This window comes from Malaclemys terrapin, chromosome 2, assembly GCF_027887155.1.
Source record: "Malaclemys terrapin pileata isolate rMalTer1 chromosome 2, rMalTer1.hap1, whole genome shotgun sequence".
NCBI classification, from domain to species: domain Eukaryota; kingdom Metazoa; phylum Chordata; order Testudines; family Emydidae; genus Malaclemys; species Malaclemys terrapin.
The window spans coordinates 231,950,841-231,972,085 of record NC_071506.1 but is presented as its reverse complement, the minus strand read 5'-3'; the positions used below and the strand labels follow the sequence as shown (position 1 = coordinate 231,972,085).

Genomic DNA, 21,245 nt, shown 5'->3' with positions numbered 1-21,245 from the left:
GGCTGGGCACAATTCACCATCTGCTGAGCTTGGGAAGGCTGCCTGACAAATGGAGCACTTCTTGGATCTGACCCGGTGCTTTCTTGGTTGCTCTGCCATGCCTGTACAGGGGCAGAGGAGCCAGCAGAGGAATGCTGCAGTGGAGGCTCAGAGAGAATTGAACCATCAGGCTGCTTAAGACCGACCCAGAGAAGAAGAAAGAAGCCTGAAATAGAGAAACTGATCACCACTGCCCCCAAAAAAGGGAGAAAAATAAAGATAGAAATAAAAAGTAGGAACAGTGTAACTGCCAACTGACCACAGCTGCAGAGAATGGGGGAAGCGGAAGCAAAGGGAGTGTGGCCAGGCTGTGAAATACCAAATTTCTGATCGCTTCTATGAGCTGCAGAGTAGAGGAGAGCAAACCAGACATCCAGAATTGTGGGAGACACTGGGGTGCAGAAAAGAAAGACTCAGGGAACCATGTTCCTCTGTGAGGAAATGTGAAGAATTATCTCTCCATACATCTCTCCAAATTCTACTGAGTTCAAATTCTTTGGGCTCTGAGGATTGCTGGCCATGTCGCAGTCCTACACCATGAACCTGCAAATTCCCTTAATTCTACCTCCACAAGCTCAGACCAGTGGAATCTTCTCACTACCTCCTTTTCCTGCTCTCATCTATTTTTCTACAGGTCGGGAGTATTTGACCCTAAATATAAAATGAAGTCATTTACTAATTAACCATATGACTTTTTTTTTTAAACCCTCATTTCCTTGGGGGGAAAAAAGGTTAAATTAAACATTATATTGTGGATTTCAGTAAACAAGATTTAATTTGTGTTTGCCCATGTTCCACAAGATTGTGTCTTGGAAAATATGTGTTCAGTAAGTAGTGAAGGAATAAATTCCATGTAATCACTCAGAACACAAACAAGAGTTGTTGCTAAATGAATCCAACCTTTGTATCAATATTATTATTTTAGAATTTCATGCAAAGTTACATTGATAGAGGTCACCCTTTGTTTACAAGCACATGCTCTTCTTGAATGATTGACACAGTATTTACAGTATACAGTTCAGATCATTTGTGCCAATTATAGAGGCCTTTAGTTTTGCTTCACTTTTTCTGAGTAACTGCCTAGAAACCTTTTGTCCATAAAAAAATATAATGCTTTAGTAAATCAAAAAAATTCTCAGCATCACTTTATAATTAGTAAACAAAAACTATATTTAATAGCTGCAGGATACAGTCCATCCAGCCAAAACCCTGGTTCAGCAGCTGCTCGACAATCTGGGATTAAAATCAATTCAGATATTTTGTGGTTGTTATGATCTTTGCTGTAGCAGACATACATACAACTATTCTTAACTTTAAAAGGATACACTTGGTATGCTCATATCCCATATTTGATCCATCTATATATAAGAAAGGGCATTCTGATATATTTCTAACAGGAAACTATAACCTGTATTTGAAGGATGATGGTCTAATAGGTCCCTATTAGACTTATTAATTATTTTAGTGTGTACTGCCTGCCTGAACTCCTCCAAACTACATTTCAGCTGTTACATAAGTGTTTCCTGACCCAAGGATGCCAAAGTCTACTCTGGAAGAAGCACTGCTTAGATAAGAACAGGAGGAATTTAGAAAGCTTTATGACACCTGATCTCCCCCCTCTCCCATTAAAAGTGTGCTGCCACAACAAAGCAGAATGTGACTATTTGCAAGCCACCCATATTCTGTCCCCACAACCATGTTCTCCTTAATCCAGACAGCCATAGGAACAACTACATGGGTGCAGGTTCATACCATATGTGGCCCAAAATTCTCTCCACCTGCTTCCATGGCACTCAGCTATACTGCAAGAGCACATAAGGGAAATCTTCATGTGGCAATGAATCGATAATCCTGTGCTAAGCACAATATAGCCTCTGCTGAGTAAGGAAGAGGTATCATAGAGCAAAAATTGACAAAAACCCCAAACCAACACTCTCACTTTTCCATACTCCATATAAATACATAAATAAATAAATACATATATCAAAACCCTAAACAACCCAAGATAGGGGAGAAGATACTGGTAGACACGGCAGAGAGATAAGATAAGAACCAAGTGAAGACAGATCCACAGAAGCCAAGGTAAACAATCCTTAACAATGCTTGTAGTGCTTAGAGATTTGAGCACATCACATATATCATCATACATTAATCTGATATTCTTGCTACATAAAGGGTATAAAGGGAAGACAAGGCTAGAAGTAAAATTACTGGTAAATGTCTTGCCCTTTAATAGTTATATTTATTTAAAAATCAGTCAGAAAGAGTTTAGGAGGAGCCACAACCAACTATATGACTGTAAAAGCTGGTACATTACACTGTAATTTATAAACTTCTTAAAATGAAGATCTGCTGCACTGTTTTGTCTCAATAGGACTCATTATGATCATTCATATAAATGTAAGTAAAATTATTTTAAAATTCCCTTATGTTATAAGTAGTAACAGATCAACAGAGATATTACGTTTTATTATGTAATACAGATTTAGGGATTTTTTAATATGAGGATTAGTGATTTGAGACTGGATCTCAAGGGCCTCAAGGAAACCATTTTGAAGCACTTGGAGGAAAGGTAGGTGATCAGGAACAGTCAACATGGATTCACCAAGGACAAGTCATACCTGACCAACCTGATTGTCTTCTATGATGAGACAACTAGCTCTGTGGAGATGGGAAAAGCAGAGGACGTGATATATCTTGACTTTAGTGAAGCTTTTGATACGGTCTCCCACAGTATTCTTGCCAGCAAGTTAAAAAAGTATGGATTTGAAGAATGGACTATAAGGTGGATAGAAAGCTGGCAGATTGTCAGGCTTAACGGGTAGATATCAATGTCTTGATGTCTAGTTGGCAGCCGGTATCAAGCGGAGTACCACAGGGGCCGGTTTTGTTCAACATCTTTATTAATGATCTGGATGATGGGATGGATTGCACCCTCAGCAAGTTCGCAGATGACACTAAGCTGGGGGGAGAGGTAGATAAGCTGGAGGGTAGATTTAGGGTCCAGAGTGACCTAGACAAATTGGAGGACTGGGCCAAAAGAAATCTGATGAGGTTCAACAAGGACAAGTGCAGAGTTCTGCACTTAGGATGGAAGAATCCCATGCACCGCTACAGGCTGGGGACCGACTGACTAAACAGCAGGTTTGCAGAAAAGGACCTGGGTATTACAGTGGATGAGAAGCTGGATATGAGTCAGCAGTGTGCCCTTGTTGCCAAGAAGGCTAACAGCACAATGGGCTGCACTAGTAGGAGCATTGCCAGCAGATCAAGAGAAGTGATTATTCCCCTCTATTCGGCACTGGTGAGGCCACATCTGGAGTACTGCGTCCAGTTTTGGGCCCCCCACTACAGAAAGGAGAGGACAAATTGGAGAGAGTCCAGTGGAAGGCAATGAAAATGATCAGGGGGCTGGGGCACATGATTTATGAGGAGAGGCTGAAGGAACTGGCCTTGTTTAGTCTTCAGAAAGGAAGAATGAGGGGGGATTTGATAGCAGCCTTCAACTACCTGAAGGGGGGTTCCAAAGAGGATGGAGCTTGGCTGTTCTCAGTAGTGGCAGATGACAGAACAAGGAGCAATGGTCTCAAGTTGCAGTTGGGGCGGGTCTAGATTGGATATTAGGAAACACTATTTCACTAGGAGGTGGTGAAGCACTGGAATGGGTTGCCTAGGGAGGTGGTGGAATCTCTATCCTTATAGGTTTTTAAGGCCCGGCTTGACAAAGCACTGGCTGGGATGATTTAGTTGGTGTTGGTCCTGCTTTGAACAGGGGGTTGGACTAGATTACCTCCTGAGGTCTCTTCCAACCCTAATCTTCTATGATTCTATGATCTGTTTCAGTAAGTCTATGAAAATCCTTTTCATCTTGTGAATTACAGAACCAGTAGACATAAAAGATCTTACAGACCTATCTTGCCTAAATAGCTTCTATGTACAGAATGAATGATAGGGAAATTTATTATTTCTGGGGGGAAAAAAATCACTCACGGCTTAAACCTAGCATTCAAGTTATGCAAGTAGTATAGCTGATTTACAATAGATGAGTCAGTGTAGACCAGGGGTCCCCAGTGTGGTGCCCGCGGGCGCCATGGCGCCCGCCGGGGCATCTATGTGCGCTCACCTACTGGCCGCCGGACAAGCACCTGCCGAAATGCCGCCGAGAAGTGGCAACGTCAAGAAGCGCTTCTTGGCGGCATTTCGGCAGGTGCTTTTCCAGCAGTCACGGTCCTCGGTCTGGCGCCCGCCACACAGAAGAGGTTGGGGACCACTGGTGTAGAGGCACACACCAAAATGCAAGATTTAATCTTTGAGAGATTATCTAAATATCTTCAACTTTTCAGTTAAAAAAGTAATGCACAGTGGTTACTTTCTAAGCGAAATAGTTTATGTGATTTAATTTTTATTTGCCAGCATAGGTAAAGGTCATATTACATTTTGAATACCTAACTCATTTTGAAGCCCTGTGTGCAAAAGGTGTTTGAAACCACTAAATTATTTTATCTGTGGTTGAATAATTTAATAAGGGCCATCTTGATTTTTCACTCCAAATTTGATTTCAAAATAACTTTTGACCTTTATCTGAGACACTGAATTTTAAATTTCATCTTAGACAGATTATACAATCTGAAAATATACATCTGAATAAAATACATCCCTCTACACAGGGGTTTATAATAGAAGTTAACAGAAGGAGAATTACAGTTATTTATAACGGTATTCCTATAATAATATTAATAAGTCTTTAAATATTAGTGACCTGATTTTCAAAGATATTAAGTATCCACAACTCTCATTAAAATCAATTGGATTTTTGAGGCCTCAGCACTTTTGGAATAAAGGCGAAAATGTTATGAACTATAGTTGTGATTAATCAGCCACATGTAACTCTAAATAACTACCATATCCCAAAAATGTAGTAAAAAATACATTTATTCCACTTCTTTAAACATCAGTTGAATATTTAATATTTGCCTCTTTTAACTGGTGGCTTTATGAAGCTATAAAGCTGCCTGCACAGTGAAAACTATATATACACTAATGGCAAAGTAGTCGACTGTGTTTTGTAAACAGAACATATCCCCAAACAAAAAGGTTTATTTTAAATAGCTTTTCTAAGTACAAAGATGCTGCAGATTGCCTTGGAAATCTACTGCTACTGGAGACATGGATACTGGAATGGAAAACACTTGAAAAAATCAATTTTGATTACAAAAACTTTTAATGTTTTCCATTTTAAAAAGCTGCAAATGCCAAGTTTTAAAAGTTAACAACAGGAAAAGAAAGGCTCAAGCATGTTCACAATTTTTTATTCTTTTTTACTATTTACCATTTTTTCTCTCTAATCAAATCACTTGCATTTTTGCCTGTAACCAGAGGCTCTACTGAATATTGAACATGAACAGGCAAGAATCTTTCCAACAAAACTTTACTTTGTCATATTTATTTCCCTTTGATTTTTTAAAATGAAGAAGATTCTTATCATTAATCATACAGTTTACAAAAGTAGATAATTTGCAGGTATAAAGAGAATTACATACCTTATTGTAATGGATGAGAAGACCGTAAACCAAAATATGTTTCTTTTTCACTTCCTTTGCAAATTCCTTGATCCCAGCCAGTTCTTCCATTCCACTGCTGAAAGACATATTTTCTGAAACATTCAAATGGACCTGCAAAGGGGTGCAAAAAGCAAACCATTACTACATTATATGACAAAGTATATTCCGTTAGATCTCCAGATTTAAAAAAAAAAAATTTAGATAAACACAAAAATAATATAAGATGGCAAAGGATTTATTTATAAATTTGTATTAATGTCATGCTCCATGACTTAAATATTTAATAAGAGGAAAACTTTTTCAAAATCTAGATAAACCAACATGCCAGAAGTGAGCAGAACAGAATGTGCTCTCTACATTTAAGAGTTTATTAATTTTAAAAAAATCTCTAATCTCCATCTTTCATACAATTGTTTAGTATCAATGCATTCACAAATCGAATCCTCATCTGAAGAAATCAGAGAAGAGTACAGATGTTTTCCTTTAACAACCTTTAGTTTTTCAACATGGAATCACATTCTCAAGAATATTTGCTGTGTCTGTTCTCTGTCTGGGGCATTGCATTTGTAAGTTGCATTCTGTACTAGGTTGCACTTCAGCATTGTAAAGAGAAGTACGGTAACTAGTTCTCACACTTTGACTCAGACTTGACAACAATCCAACAATTTTGATCTTTATCTCTTCACAAAGTTTCTATTAAGCAGAGAAAACCAAGATTTAAGAAGGACATTTCTTCATATAACGTTTTTCATATGATGCCACTGCTATGCTACTGGATAGTTAAAACGAGTCTCATAAAACACAAAAATAAAAAGCTACTTTGCAGAAAATTAAAGTCCCTAAATTCTTAATGGGATTTTGTGTTTTTAAAATATTTGATTTGAGATTGAGTTTTGTCATTACCAGTCCTGCCTCACTTTCCTGATGGAGGCAAGAGCTAGTGAGTCATGCTTTGACAACACTTGTGCTTTTCTTCTGCTCTACTTCAAGCCTTCCAGAACCCTCATTACTGCTTCAAAAATATATTGTGTGTCTATATCGATGTCCATCAACATGACATGTTTACGAAAAGCTAAAGTAATTAACATTTTTAATAAGCAGAAATTCACAACTAGAAGGCATCTTACACTAAAGGGAAAACTTGTTACGAATATTATTTTGAAATAGGATGCAACATCCTCTACCTGCCATCAGGGAAAGGGCCTGATTGTTGAAGATTATGACAATGTATATTACATGAAAAAAATGTGCTAGTGTGACACTGAGTCTGCATGTTCATAGTACATTATCAAATCATGAAATTCAAGAGTTAATATTGGTGATGGAATCTTATCTTCATGACATTGCACATCTTGCATATTTTATTATATACATTTTACAACATAAACAGGATTATATTCTACTATATATTTAACTAGAACATTAAGAATAGAAAATATCACTACTGATTATTATAGGACCCAGCTCTTATATAGCACTTTTCATCAGTAGATCTCAAAGCGCTCTACAAAGGAAGTCAGTATCATTATCTCCATTTTAAAGATGGGGAAACCGAAGTATAGGGAAGTGAAGCAACTTGCCCAAGGTTACCCAACAGGCAATGGCAGAACCAAGAATAGAACTCAGGTCTCCGTCACAGTCCAGTGATCTATCCACCACTTCAAACAGATATCGTGGGGGGTCACTAATGGGCATTGGCCGGGTAGACAATGAACATGACTTAAAGCCTGGGGAAGTTCCGCGGTGAAGTCCCAGCCAGGACTCCAACTACTAAAACTATTATCTAACACTTAACATAGTGGTCCATACCTAACAACTAACTACAAAGGAGACAGAACAATGGGTCTGAAAGAATCGCTAACGCTCTTGCGATGCCAGACAAAGCATTCCAACCAACCGCCATGGGCGGTAAGAAGGAACTGAGAGGGCATAGGGTCGGTGGCACTCAAGGGGGCACCACCGCCAACATTACGGATACCACTAAGACAAAAGTCTCTGACGACTGTGCACACGGGCGGGCACGCACCTAGAATGGAATCAACATGAGGAAGCACTCGTAGAAGAATCTGTGCCTTTGTAAACTATTGCAGCTCCCCGTGTACCTGCCTGCTCTCAACTTTCTGTTCTGACTGGAACAATCAAGCCAACAGTCTGCGGTGAATAACTACCTCTTAACAGGTCTTTAAAAATTAACACTTTCCAAACTGTGTATGCATGTCCAGCATAGATATGTGGAAATGTGCACCAGAACACAATGTTTTGTTGTGCATGCTAAGAATGCAATTTTCAAACCATTCATAACTTTGTTAAATATAAATCAATTATTTTAAAAATTTAGCTGAGGCACTACTCCTTAATGACAATTTACAAACAAATTTTAAAACTTCTGCTTTTTTTGAGACTCCAGTCAAGACAATGTGTAGTCAAAAGCTATATATTTTAGTCACATTCACAAAATTCATAGATGCGGAAGAGATTTTCCTCAAACATACCTTTGAACTAAGAGCAAATATTGGACATTTCAGCTCCAAAGTCCCCCATTATCCCGTCCCTCCCCCGCCCCCCCCAAAAAAGTTGCGTGAGAGTGAAAATTGAGTTAAAATAGCAATCTTAACCACAGCATTTGATACTAGCAAAGGCTATAACGCATTAATAGTGAAAATGCAGGAAATGCATTAAAACAGGTTTAAGCACAATACATTTGTCCAGTGAAACATATAGCTACAAGTTTATACAGAGTTTAGAGCAGCTGTGTTAGTGTGGGAATAGAGATATTGGGTCTGAAGCTGGAGCTTAGCTGTTCAGCAGAGAGCTCATGTTTGGTGTAGGAGAGGTGGAAAAACTGTTGTACTGGGTTATAGCAAGCCAATCAGTATTCACTTACGCTGGTTACAAAAGGATCCAATGGGCCAAAAATGTACTCCAGTATCAGTATGATATAGTGACATCCTGGCCACACCCTGCTATAGTATCAGTAAGGGGGGCAAGTGATGTAGGAGCCCCTATATGCTGGCTGTACACCACTAGAGGGTCTCCCTTATACTGCTGTGATCCCCCCCTCGCTCGCTACATTCATGGTTTGGTGCAAAGCAGTGCAATGCACCGGAGAATCTGGCCCATTACATTTACAATCAAAAAAGTTAAACACTAAAAAAAAAAAAAAAGCGAAGTAATACAAAACAGATTCTGCCAGTGATCTGATTCTTTTTTATCAGTGAAGATGTTCTGAAATAAGTGCAGCGCGTGTGAGCACTTTCTACTTATACAAAAAGGAAATAAAAAGCTTGTCAGGGCTGAAGGAAAAACACGTAATACAGGTTTTTCTATGTTAGATTAGAAGAAGTCTGCTGCTTCTTTTCGCCTATCCCTTCCTGGCTCCACAGCAAGGAATAAGTTTACTTCTGGACTCAAAAAGGGAAATGTACATCAGTCAACCAGTATCTAAAAAACCATAATGACCAAATGTGCCAACATCCTCATAATACCTTTAAGTTTTGACATTTATTTATCTGAGAAATGTAAGTATCCACTTTTACATCAAAAGAGCAATGTTATACTGAATAGTTTTCTAACAATTCATTCAGGATTTATAAGTTAAATTTATTTATTTTTAAAAATAAAAATATCAAACTGAGATGAATTCCACTATAGTTGTCATTATTTAGGAATACACCCAACACTAAGTAATTAAAGACTGATGAAAGAAATTTCTATCCCCCAGTTATACCATCTGTAGTGAATTTTAGGGATCGGAAGTTTAAAGGACTTAAATAGTTCCCAGTGATTAATATGAGACAATGATTTGTTTAGATAACTCTTTATTAATTAAAAACATATTTTTCAGACCTCTTTCCATTTTCTATTTGTTCTATTTCTGAAAATAATGTGGAAGCTCCATAAACCGAGAATATGAATAGATAGCAATAAGAATTCTAGAAAAATAATTCTATACAACCCCCCCCCCTTTTTTTTTTTTAGCTTAGCACGAGGTCTATTTATTTTTAGGACATTGCTCTACTTTTGAGAGAGACTTTGTGTGCATCAAAAATATGTTTCATAAACAGGCAATTTTGGGTATCTGTTATTAAGGTTATTCCCAGGCTATGTAGGTCAGGGATATTTAGAATGTACTGGGAGAATAATTTAACAGATGAATCAGATCCCGTAGTTTAAAAACATATATATTGCTAAACAGATCATATTAAATGTATCTTATTTTTCTTAGAAGGTATTAACAGTTTAACAATTTGGGATTGGGAGGCAGGGCAGAGAAACAGGGCTTCTGTAAAGATTGTGCTGCACCGCAGGCAGATGTCAAGATCTGTGTAGTTTGAGGGCAGAACCCTGACAGAAGTTTCCTTAGTGAGCTCTTGTAAGGAATTTATGTTCTCATATATTTTTCTTGAAAAGTTGACATGGGTCTGGAATGTTTTATTATTGCTACTATCAATTCTTAGCCCTTTCATTTTACATCCCAGACAAGAAAGAATTTAATACCAATCCGATAACAGACAACAGCCATGACATCTACTGCAAAAGATTTTAAAGTTATAGTGTTATCTGGCTGATTGATAATTCTATAAAGATTCACTCCTCCTTGGGCTTTATATGTAGAGAAAGTGATTAAAGCAGTTATTCAAGGGATAATGCAAACAATATTCTGCCCCAGAGGGAAAGTATTTTGTGTTACCACATAGCTGAATAGTTGGCAAGAAAGAAGAGTCTTTTATGGAGGCCCCTAAATATTGGGTGCAGGAGTGAGAGATCCGGATTTTCTCTATTTCTCATAGGTAAACAGAGGAAGCCCAAATAAAACGTAAGAGGTTGGTACACATGGAGGTTCCTACTGAATTTCCTCATAAATGTACATAAGCAAGTAAAGACTAAATTCTCAGGTGTCAAGGATCAGCATTCAGACCAGCCCACTGTCTGCGGGGAACACTTCGGTCAGATAAGGATGTAGTATTTGTGATGTGCTATTCACTTGGAAAGTGTTTTATAAACATTAACAAATAAATATTCACAACACCTGTTAGTTGGTAATGGATAAGTGACTTGTTCTGGGTACAGAGAAAGTGACTGTCAGGGCTGAGACTAGAACTCAGGAGTTCTTGACTCCTAGCCAATGCAATCCTCTTAGACTAGCTGAGATTCTACTGCCACTGGCTTCATGTATAACATTCAACCAATATGTTGGCAAGTACCTTACTCAAAGAATGATATTTAAAATAACAGTCAGTTGTGATGCACTATTGCTACCAAAAGCTTTAAGTACAATACAGCAGCATAATCCTTGGGACTGGGTAGAACTGGTAACTCCCCTTTCTCCATACTCTCAGCAAGGCAGAAAACTAGTACAGAGAACTATGCACTGCTGTTCAGCAGACGGAGAGGCTCGCAGAGCTGCTCAGCTGCATGGAAAATTCTTGTCTCATATTTTGTGTGATTATGAATCCCTCTGCCCCTCTAGGTGTAGAAGCAGCATTCAGCCCAAACTCTGAAGATATCCTCAGCAGCAGTAGCAAATAACCCATGTAACCAGAATGTAAACCACATAAATATTGATAATATATACACTTAGAAAGACTGGTACTTAATGAAAGTTTACCCATAGCTGAATCTATTAGGTCTTAAGAGGTCCAGGTAGGTAAATGACATTTTTAAATTATATTGTACACAGTTTTTCAAATTTCCTTGTAAAACGTGGCAGAAAATGATGATAATTTTAAAACTGATAAAACCACACAACATAACTTAAAATGCCATTTACCTGACACCCAATTGGCTGGTTCCACACTCTTACAGAGCTCAATGCAATCTGCAGCATCGCCAGAATGAATAGGGCAGGGGTCGGCAAAGTTCGGCACGCGGCTCGCTAGGGTAAGCACCCTAGCGGGCCAGGCCAGTTTTTTTACCTGCTGACGCGGCAGGTTCGGCCGATCGCGGCCCCCACTCGCCGCGGTTCGCTGTCCCAGGCCAATGGGGGCGGCGGGAAGCAGCGCGGGCCGAGGGATGTGCTGGCCACGGCTTCCCGCCACCCCCATTGGCCCGGGATGGCGAACCGCGGCGAGTGGGGGCCGCGATCGGCCGAACCTGCCGCGTCAGCAGGTAAATAAACTGGCCTGGCCTGCTAGAGTGCTTACCCTGGCGAGCCGCGTGCCGAACGTTGCCGACCCCTGGAATAGGGCATAATAAAGCAGTGGGAGCTAAAAAGCCAACTAGGACTAGACATCATGAAACCTTAAAGAAAATAAAGTACATTTTCAAGTAATGCTGTACCTTTTATCTGCCTCAGCTTGGCTCCTGGCAGCATTAAGTACATATTGATGAAGTGCAATGACTTTTTATAATCTCATTTACAGTTCACCATTTAAAAATACTTAAAATCCAAAGGTGCATCACATGAAATATTTAATAAATTATACAGCTTCTAAGAAAACAATTTTATATTTGATTAGAGGTTTATTACATTAAACTTATATAAGTTAACCTACCGAAATGAGAACAACTGGATGTAAGACAGAAATTCTTGCATTTTCAAGTATATCCACTAGTTGCTGGGTTTCTTTAATGTCAGATTTTTTACCCTAAATAAAAGGAAATTTTAAAGTTATCAAAAGAAAATAAAGCAAAGCCTAATTCACAAAGTGCAGTGAAAGGTTCTTTTATCCACTGGAAAGGGAAATACACCCTTAATATACCTCTTATATTTGTAATGCTTTGGACTGGTGAAATTATAGCCATTTACAGCACGCTGTCATGAATTCTGCTACATTCTAAGGCATATAAGTGACAAAACTGGAATCTAGACATGGTTCAACTTAAACCCTTCCTGCTCCAGTACAGGATCCTAGCCAGAGGTTTAGTGGAATGGACTTGTCAGAGCCAGTAGGCACAGACCATGTGATGGATGCTGAGTTTGATGGCCACAACAACATTTTGAACCAGTCACATTGCCACATGAGGCAATCTCAGTGGACTACAATTTCTGTGGAGGCATACATTACAGGGAGTCTCAAATTTACTCCTGACATAATTCTGCACCCCTGTAGCAGCCTGCCTACAAAATAACATTGTTAATGTTCCTATTGTTAGTTAACTGTTCCCATTCTCAGTCAATTCCCCCAGGAGCATAAAACCTGTTTTAATGCCCCTACATTGCCAGAGTGATGTAAAGGAGCGTTATTATAAATGACAGTAAGGGAATCCTCAGCTAAGAAGATCTATGTGCTTTCTCACTTTTTTCCTGTGCCAAAGTGGCACAATGGAGTTAGATTACAGCTCAGGATTTATTTTACTTACCCATTAAAAAAAAAAAAAGACTTTAAGGGCAAATAAAACATTTACCAAGCAGTCAATAAAATGTCAGGACAACTAGAACCAACCACTTCCCAAAATACCCAGCCAGGTCCAGGATAATGATTAGCAAAACTGTATCACTTTAATGTGTGAAAGTCTGAGCAATTTAAAACGACATTACATTTTTTTTTCCTGTTTGGTGTTCTGTAATGTAATTTAAATGAAAATCCAGGATTATAACTGGAATGCAGGGTATTAGTAACCAAGTGTTTGTAACTTAACTTTTACGTGTTTAGGAAATGCTGAATAGTTATTGTGACTTTTTTCTGTATTGTAGTTTAAATAAATTACCAAAACAATTGAAACTGGTGTGATTACATTGCATTATTTTGACAAATAAAATATGCAGAGTTTTGCAGAATTTTGAATTTTTTGGCCCAGAATTTTGAAATGTTTGGCGTAGAATCCCCCCAGGAATACAAAATTGTATTCCAATGATAACTTCAGCCTGAATACTCGTTGTTTTTGAGATAGCACAACAAGAATCAAATAAATACGCTATCAACCCTATGATCCTTTGCAGTTTATTTGTTTCAACTGGTGATTTATAAGAACTCTTTATCCCTCCTATGCAATAATTCACTGGCTGCTTTCAAAGGTGCTTGTGATTGGAGTGAGTACAAGAATGGGGGTAGGAAGGGCGCATATTCAACTACAAGTGTCTCAATTGTCTATGACTCTTGAAATATAAGGGAATTTCTGGGCCTGTCACACACTAGAAATACAAACCTCAGGAGTGAGATTCCCATGTGGCAATATTGATTTTACTATTTATTGTTCAAAACACATTACACACAAAAACTTATTGTAAGTTGTTGATTTATTTCAAAAATCAATAAATATCTTAAATATGAAGTGCATAATTAGCATATTTGTCCATAATACTCACATTTATGCAAATAAAATTGTAGCATTGTCCTAAAAAGATGTTCTGTAGACGATTATCATTTTTACATAGAAACACTGATTTACCTTTAGCCTGCTGAAAAAGCAAACAGATATTGTATCAATATACAAACTCAGAACAGTATTACTACTCACTCTTTTAAAGCCGCCACCACGGCAGTGTCTGTGAGCATTTTACATGGCTTAAAATTCACAATTAACATTCTAAATATGCAACTCAAAAACACTCCCTGCAGCTTAAGAGAGAGGGCAGAGCCATATCTGCAGAGACAACTAAAAGCCAGGACACTGTATCAGTTGAAAAAACATGGACAGAAAGATGTATTCTTCAAATCTTTATCATCATGGCCAGATTCAAGTTTAAGTGGTGTTGCTGGAAAGAGCAAGTCTAGAGATATAGCCCTGCTACTGAGAATGCCCTGCCCCCAACCCCTGTAAGCTTCAGCCTTGGAATGGCAAGTTCCATTGTTTCCGATTGACAGATGGAAGGTTGGAGATGTAGAGGCTGTTTTTAGGGTTGAGGATTTTTAAGTTTCTATATACAGTCATTAACATTTTGAATTTCTCCTGAGGGCCATGTTTTCAATAAATACTTTAAAATCTGCAGTCTATCATTCTTTTTCTCTTTCCCCCACCCCCCTTAGAATCATAGAATATCAGGTTTGGAAGGGCCCTCAGGAGGTCATCTAGTCCATCCCCCTGCTCAAGGCAGGACCAATCCCCAACTAAATCATCCCAGCCAGTGCTTTGTCAAGCCTGACCTTAAAAACCTCTAAGGAAGGAGATTCCACAACCTCCATAGGTAACCCATTCCAGTGCTTCACCACCCTCCTAGTGAAAAAGTTTTTCCTAATATCCAACCTAAACCTCCCGCACTGCAACTTGAGACCATTACTCCTTGTTCTGTCCCAAATCATGGCCAAGACAGCACTCACTCCTTGAAGCAGGCAGGAAAGATGAGACAAACTGAGCATCGAAACTTGGAGACTGAGAACATTACACTAGGAATCCCACAGGGTTCAGTTCTTGGGCAACTTTATTTAACATTTTTATTGATGATCTGGAAGAAATCATTACTGATAAAGTTTTCTATGACCCAGAGATTGGTTAGGTGAGAGATAAGGACAGGTTAGTTACAGACAATCTGAATGCTGGTAAGCTGGGATCAAACAACATGTAGTTCAACATGGACAAATATAGGTCATACATCTATGAACAAATAATGCAGGCATGGGATGGGGAACTGTATCCTGGAAAGCAGTTATTCTGAAAAGGACTTAGGCGTTAAAGTGGCTAAACAAGACAATATGAGCTCCCAGTGAGAAACTTTCGCCAAAAGAGCTGTTGTGATACTTGAGTGTATGAACGTGAACATCAAATACCAGTAGGCAGGTTATATTACTGCTGTATATGCGTAAGAGAATGGGGCCCATCCTATAAGGTCCTCTTCCTGCTGGACCCTGGCTTGCTCATGCTGAACCAGTGCCCTCCCTGGGGGAATTCTGCCTGGAACCTTCTCACCAAGCCCAGACAACGTAGTTTCCAGTCTTCTCAACAATGAGATCAAAACTTCCCCAAGTCTGTCCCTCACTCCCCATAAGTTCCTCAACCAAAGTTCCTGACTCTTACCTCAGAGCCTTTTTGATAAAAGGATTTCCCACAGTCTCCTTTCTGTCCATTTTTTATTTCTGGGAACAGTTCCTCATACCAGTAGCTCCAGCCTATGGCAGCTCCCTCTCTCCATTTCCTGTTCCTGCTTTTATGAGGATCAGCCAGTTAAGCTGCAGGTCTTTTCCCAGGTGCAGCAGCCAGTTGCTGGCCTTTTGCCTCAGTCGAATGGTATCCCTCATACCTTCACAATATGACACTGATGAAATTACTATTGAAATATCATGTACAGTTTTGATGTCCATGCTTGAAAAAAAAGGAATTTGAAAAATTGGAGGGGGCTCAGAGAAGAGCCACAAGAATGATTTATGAACTGGAAAACATACCTGAAAATGAGACTTAAGAGATCAATCTATTTAGCTTATCGAAAAGAAGGTTAAGAGGTTACTTGATTACAATCTAAACACTTACATGAAGAGAAATTATCTGATAGAAAAGCATGTGTCAGCCTAGCAGACAAGAGCATAACAAGATCCAATGGCTGAAAATTGAGGTTAGACTTTCAAAATAGAAAACCACTTTTTAACAGTAGGTAATTAACCATCAGAACAAATTACCAAAAGATGTGGTGGATTCTCCATCTTTGAAATCTTTATATCAAGACTGGATGCCTTTCTAAAAGATATTCTGCAGTTCACCCACATTTACTGAGCTAGGAAGCAGGAATCTAAGTGTCATTGACTCTTAGGTTTCCAGTTCAGCAGCAAATAAGAAATGCAGCAACCAAACGGAGCTGTTTTTCAGTCTGTGTGCCAGTATTTTGAATAAAAATGTTTTTAAAAATTCTGAGGGATATGAGCTGGTGTTTTGAGCTAAGATTTGATAATACTTGGTCAGTAAACAACATGAAGAAATAACACCTGATGAGTAGAGTATGCTTATATGACTAAATGGATGGAGATAAGAGGTCTTGCCAAATCATTACTGGATTTAGGAGCAATTAGCTTTCAGTTATAGAAAATTTTTGATTTTTGATTCATAAGATGGAAATTTTAAACAACCTTGATAAATGACCCAAACATAAAATGAATAAATTGTATAGAAAACACTATTTTTAGCGAAAACACATTTTTCCTACTTACCTTGCCACCTATGTTATGGTTTCAACTTTCTTCAATTTCCGTTTTTATAAAAAAACATTTATAAAAAAAACATACCCATGCACCAGGCATCCATAAAAACTAGTTAAAATACTACAGTTGAACTTTATTAAATATATACATAATTAATACCATTCCAAGGAACTAAATAGTGCTGTGATTAATGCACTAGCCCGTCACCCCTGAAAGGCTAATTAGTGAACCTGGCCTACATCCCAAGTGAAATGAATTTAATATTTTCAATCTAGTCCCTTGTGGATATTTATTTAATCACAAAACTAGTATACAACTTAGCCATATTCATCACAATTGGCAATCTCTGCATAGGAGAGGACCAGGTCTGAGGAACCAACAGTGCATAATTTTCAAGCACAAAGAGGGAAACATCTTTAGTCTCCTTATAAATTTACTTGTTTTAACAAGGCAATGACTAAATTAACAATTGCAATGAATAGGAAAAGTTGTTGACCTAGTTTTTTTACAGTAATAGATATGTGTGTAGTGAAAAATATCTTTTAGTAACATTAATTTATTAGTCACATATTTTATTATAAAGTTCTGGTTAAAAATTGTTGCGGGAGGTACTACTTTGCATGAGATGAAGTAATTGTTGGAATTCTCTCAGAAAAGTTATTTGCATTTCCTTCAGTTCATTGATATCATTTTTGAAGCGTTTTTTCTGTTGGTATTGGCTTTTGGAATCTCTCATCACAATCTGTCCTCTGGAGAGGTGAATTAATAGAATAATCAGAGACATCTATCTAACTATAGTGTAGTCAATGATTCTTTAGACTTTACTTGTAGAAGTGAGCACAAATGCTAAGTGAATCCTAACATGTCTGCTATTATGGACTAGAGTGGCAAAGCTGTCTCAAACAAATTGAGGATATATTTCTCAAGTGCTGAGTGCCAGTAATACACTTTTCAAAGTTTTGGCAAGACATGTTTGAAACTGAAGGCAGAATAGCTGATTAGTTTCCTTTCCCCTTTTAAATTATTCTAGTGGCACAGAGGGCCTTGGATACTGTCTTTAACACAATGGTGAAATTTGGTCCATTTCCTTAAGAATTGATGGCAACCAGAAACAGGCTATTAGTAAGATTACTAACACATATGCTAGGTAACAAATCTGAGGAACTGTCACAGATTGAAGTATCACTAGAGGAGGTTTTGGAATTAACTGATAAACTTAACATTAACAAGTCACCAGGACCAGATGGCATTCACCCAAGAGTTCTGAAAGAACTCAAATGTGAAGTTGCGGAACTATTAACTAAGGTTTGTAACCTGTCCTTTAAATCAGCTTCTGTACCCAATGACTGGAAGTTAGCTAATGTAACGCCAATATTTAAAAAGGGCTCTAGAGGTGATCCCGGCAATTACAGACCGGTAAGTCTAATGTCGGTACCGGGCAAATTAGTTGAAACAATAGTTAAGAATAAAATTGTCAGACACATAGAAAAACAAACTGTTGAGCAATAGTCAACATGGTTTCTGTAAAGGGAAATCGTGTCTTACTAATCTATTAGAGTTCTTTGAAGGGGTCAACAAACATGTGGACAAGGGGGATCCAGTGGACATAGTGTACTTAGATTTCCAGAAAGCCTTTGACAAGGTCCCTCACCAAAGGTTCTTATGTAAAAAAAGGGATAAAAGGATGCATCCAAAGAAGTGAGGTTTTTACCCACGAAAGCTTATGCCCAAATAAATCTGTTAGTCTTTAAGGTGCCACCAGACTCCTTGTTGTTTTTTTAAGGGATAAACGGGAAGGTCCTTTCATGGATTGAGAACTGGTTAAAAGACCGGGAACAAAAGGTAGGAATTAATGGTAAATTCTCAGAATGGAGAGGGGTAACTAGTGGTGTTCCCCAAGGATCAGACCTTGGACCAATTCTATTCAACTTATTTGTAAATGATCTGGAGAAAGGGGTAAACAGTGAGATGGCAAAGTTTGCAGATGATACTAAACTGCTCAAGATAGTTAAGACCAAAGCAGACTGTGATGAACTTCAAAAAGATCTCACAAAACTAAGTGACTGGGAAACAAAATGGCAAATGAAATTTAATGTGGATAAATGTAAAGTAATGCATGTTGGAAAAAATAACCCCAACTATACATACAATATGATGGGGGCTAATTTAGCTACAACAAGTCAGTAAAAAGATCTTGGAGTCATCGTGGATAGTTCTCTGAAGATGTCCACGCAGCGTGCAGAGGCGGTCAAAAAAGCAAACAGGATTAGGGATCATTAAAAAGGGGATAGAGAATAAGACTGAGAATATATTATTGCCCTAATATAAATTGATGGTACGCCCACATCTCGAATACTGCGTACAGATGTGGTCTCCTCATCTGAAAAAAGATATACTGGCACTAGAAAAGGTTCAGAAAAGGGCAACTAAAATGATTAGGGGTTTGGAACGGGTCCCATATGAGGAGAGATTAAAGAGGCTAGGACTCTTCAGCTTGGAAAAGAAGAGACTAAGGGGGGCTATGATAGAGGTATATAAAATCATGAGTGATGTGGAGAAAGTGGATAAGGAAAAGTTATTTACTTATTCCCAGAACTAGGGGTCACCAAATGAAATTAATAGGCAACAGGTTTAAAACAAATACAAGGAAGTTCTTCTTCACGCAGCGCAGTCAACTTGTGGAACTCCTTACCTGAGGAGGTTATGAAGGCTAGGACTATAACAGCGTTTAAAAGAGAACTGGATAAATTCATGGTGGTTAAGTCCATTAATGGCTATTAGCCAGGATGGGTAAGGAATGGTGTCCCTAGCCTCTGTTTGTCAGAGGATGGAGATGGATGGCAGGAGAGAGATCACTTGATCATTGCCTGTTGGTCCACTCCCTCTGGGGCACCTGGCATTGGCCACTGTCGGTAGACAGGATACTGGGCTAGATGGACCTTTGGTCTGACCCGGTACGGCCGTTCTTATGTTCTTATGTACAAGTACTTACTTTTACTTCGTTTTTCAGAGTTTCATGAAGGAGAAAACCTAACTGCACAGCATCTTCTTTCATATCAGTGGTAACACAAACTTGTTGTGATAGACTGTCTGTGATCAAGAAAAAACAAGAACTGAATGTTTCATATAAAGAATATATCAAACAAAATTATTAATCTGCTGAACTCTACTTTCAACTTCTTCAGCTGTTGTTTTTCAATATAGCCTTTTCAACAGCTGAAAATCTCATTTTAAGAGGCCTTACTCCAAGGCAAGTCAGCACAATTAACATAAATCAGAAAATCAAATTAGCAGTTTATTCCCTATTTCCTACTTCTAGCAGAATTTTGTCAAAATCTCACACACCGGGCCTGATCTAAAGCTCACTGAAATCAATGGAAAGATTCCTAATTGACTTCAATGGGTTTTGGATGAACCCCACATACTTACATTTAATGAATATCAAGAAAGTATAATAATTTCCTGGTATACTGATTTCATACAAGCTTAATTCCTCTCCACCCCAACTTCCAAGTGGGCACTAAATACATTATTAGCAATGCTGTAAAAGGTATATTACGAAATGGGCAAGAAGCAGATGGGACAAAAATGCAGCCAGATAAATTAAGGCCTGAACCAAACAACCAGCTCCATGTGGGTGTTTGCTCACATGGAGCTCTATTGAAATCAATGAGGTTTTGGGCACAGGAAGCTACTCACATGGAGCAAGTTGTAGAATCAGGTCAAATCCATCTGATTATGAGACAACAACCTCACAACTGGGAACTCATAACTAAACACATTGGTCTAGGAGAATAACAAATTCACTACTAAAAATAAGATTAATGCAGTTCCATATTTTATTCCAACATTTAAATATTCCAACAAATATTCCAACATTTCAAAGCAGGAACTCTGACTCTAATCTTAAGATTCAACAAGATTTTTCCTGGTGGGTTGTCTTTGTTGTTATTTTTTAACAATTTTTTTTAATCCAACTCTTCCTTTTTAATGCATTTTTTTGTCCTTTTGATGCTCAATTAACATGCACACTGATATGTACGGTTTGTATTGTCTTCTGAGGGATAGCTCAGTGGTTTGAGCATTGGCCTGCTAAACCCAGTGTTGTGAGTTCAATCCTTGAGGGGGCCACTTGGGGATCTGGGGCAAAATCGGTACTTGGTCCTGCTAGTGAAGGCAGGGGGCTGGACTCGATGACCTTTCAAGGTCCCTTCCAATTCTAGGAGATGGGATAACTCCATTAATTTATTTTATCATTCTACAAGCAGCTAAAAGATAATAAATGTACAGTATAATTATACTGAAAACAGATCTGTACTACAGTTCAAGGACAAAAATAAACAAACCTAAAAAATTAAATTAGCATGAGGGATTTAAAAGAAATTATAAAAATATGTCCTGAATGCTCATCAAAACAACATTGGATATAAAAATATATACTGGCTTCATGTGGAAAGTTTTTAAATATTTAAACATCAAATGATAAATTCATTCAGATGTCTTTAACGTTGTCTAAGAAAACTTTCCCTTCTTCTCTATGGCATATGATCAAGCATCTCTGTATAAAAGGTAACAAATACAGAACAAAAATAACTTTAAAACTGCTTATTGCTATGGAGTTAGTGTTCTTGGAAAATGA

General features: G+C 38.2%; 1 protein-coding gene across 1 annotated transcript in view; it reads right to left on the bottom strand.

Moving 5' to 3' along the window:
* Nucleotides 1-21,245, bottom strand: part of CRPPA (CDP-L-ribitol pyrophosphorylase A) — a 185,638-nt gene that overhangs the window by 68,253 nt on the left and 96,140 nt on the right. Inside the window, exons 6-9 of the mRNA XM_054020278.1 lie at nt 19,599-19,696; nt 13,849-13,941; nt 12,095-12,187; nt 5,580-5,711 (exon numbers count right to left, since the gene is read on the bottom strand). Coding sequence (XP_053876253.1) covers nt 5,580-5,711; nt 12,095-12,187; nt 13,849-13,941; nt 19,599-19,696 — 416 coding nt within the window. The remainder of the gene's footprint in view (nt 1-5,579; nt 5,712-12,094; nt 12,188-13,848; nt 13,942-19,598; nt 19,697-21,245) is intronic.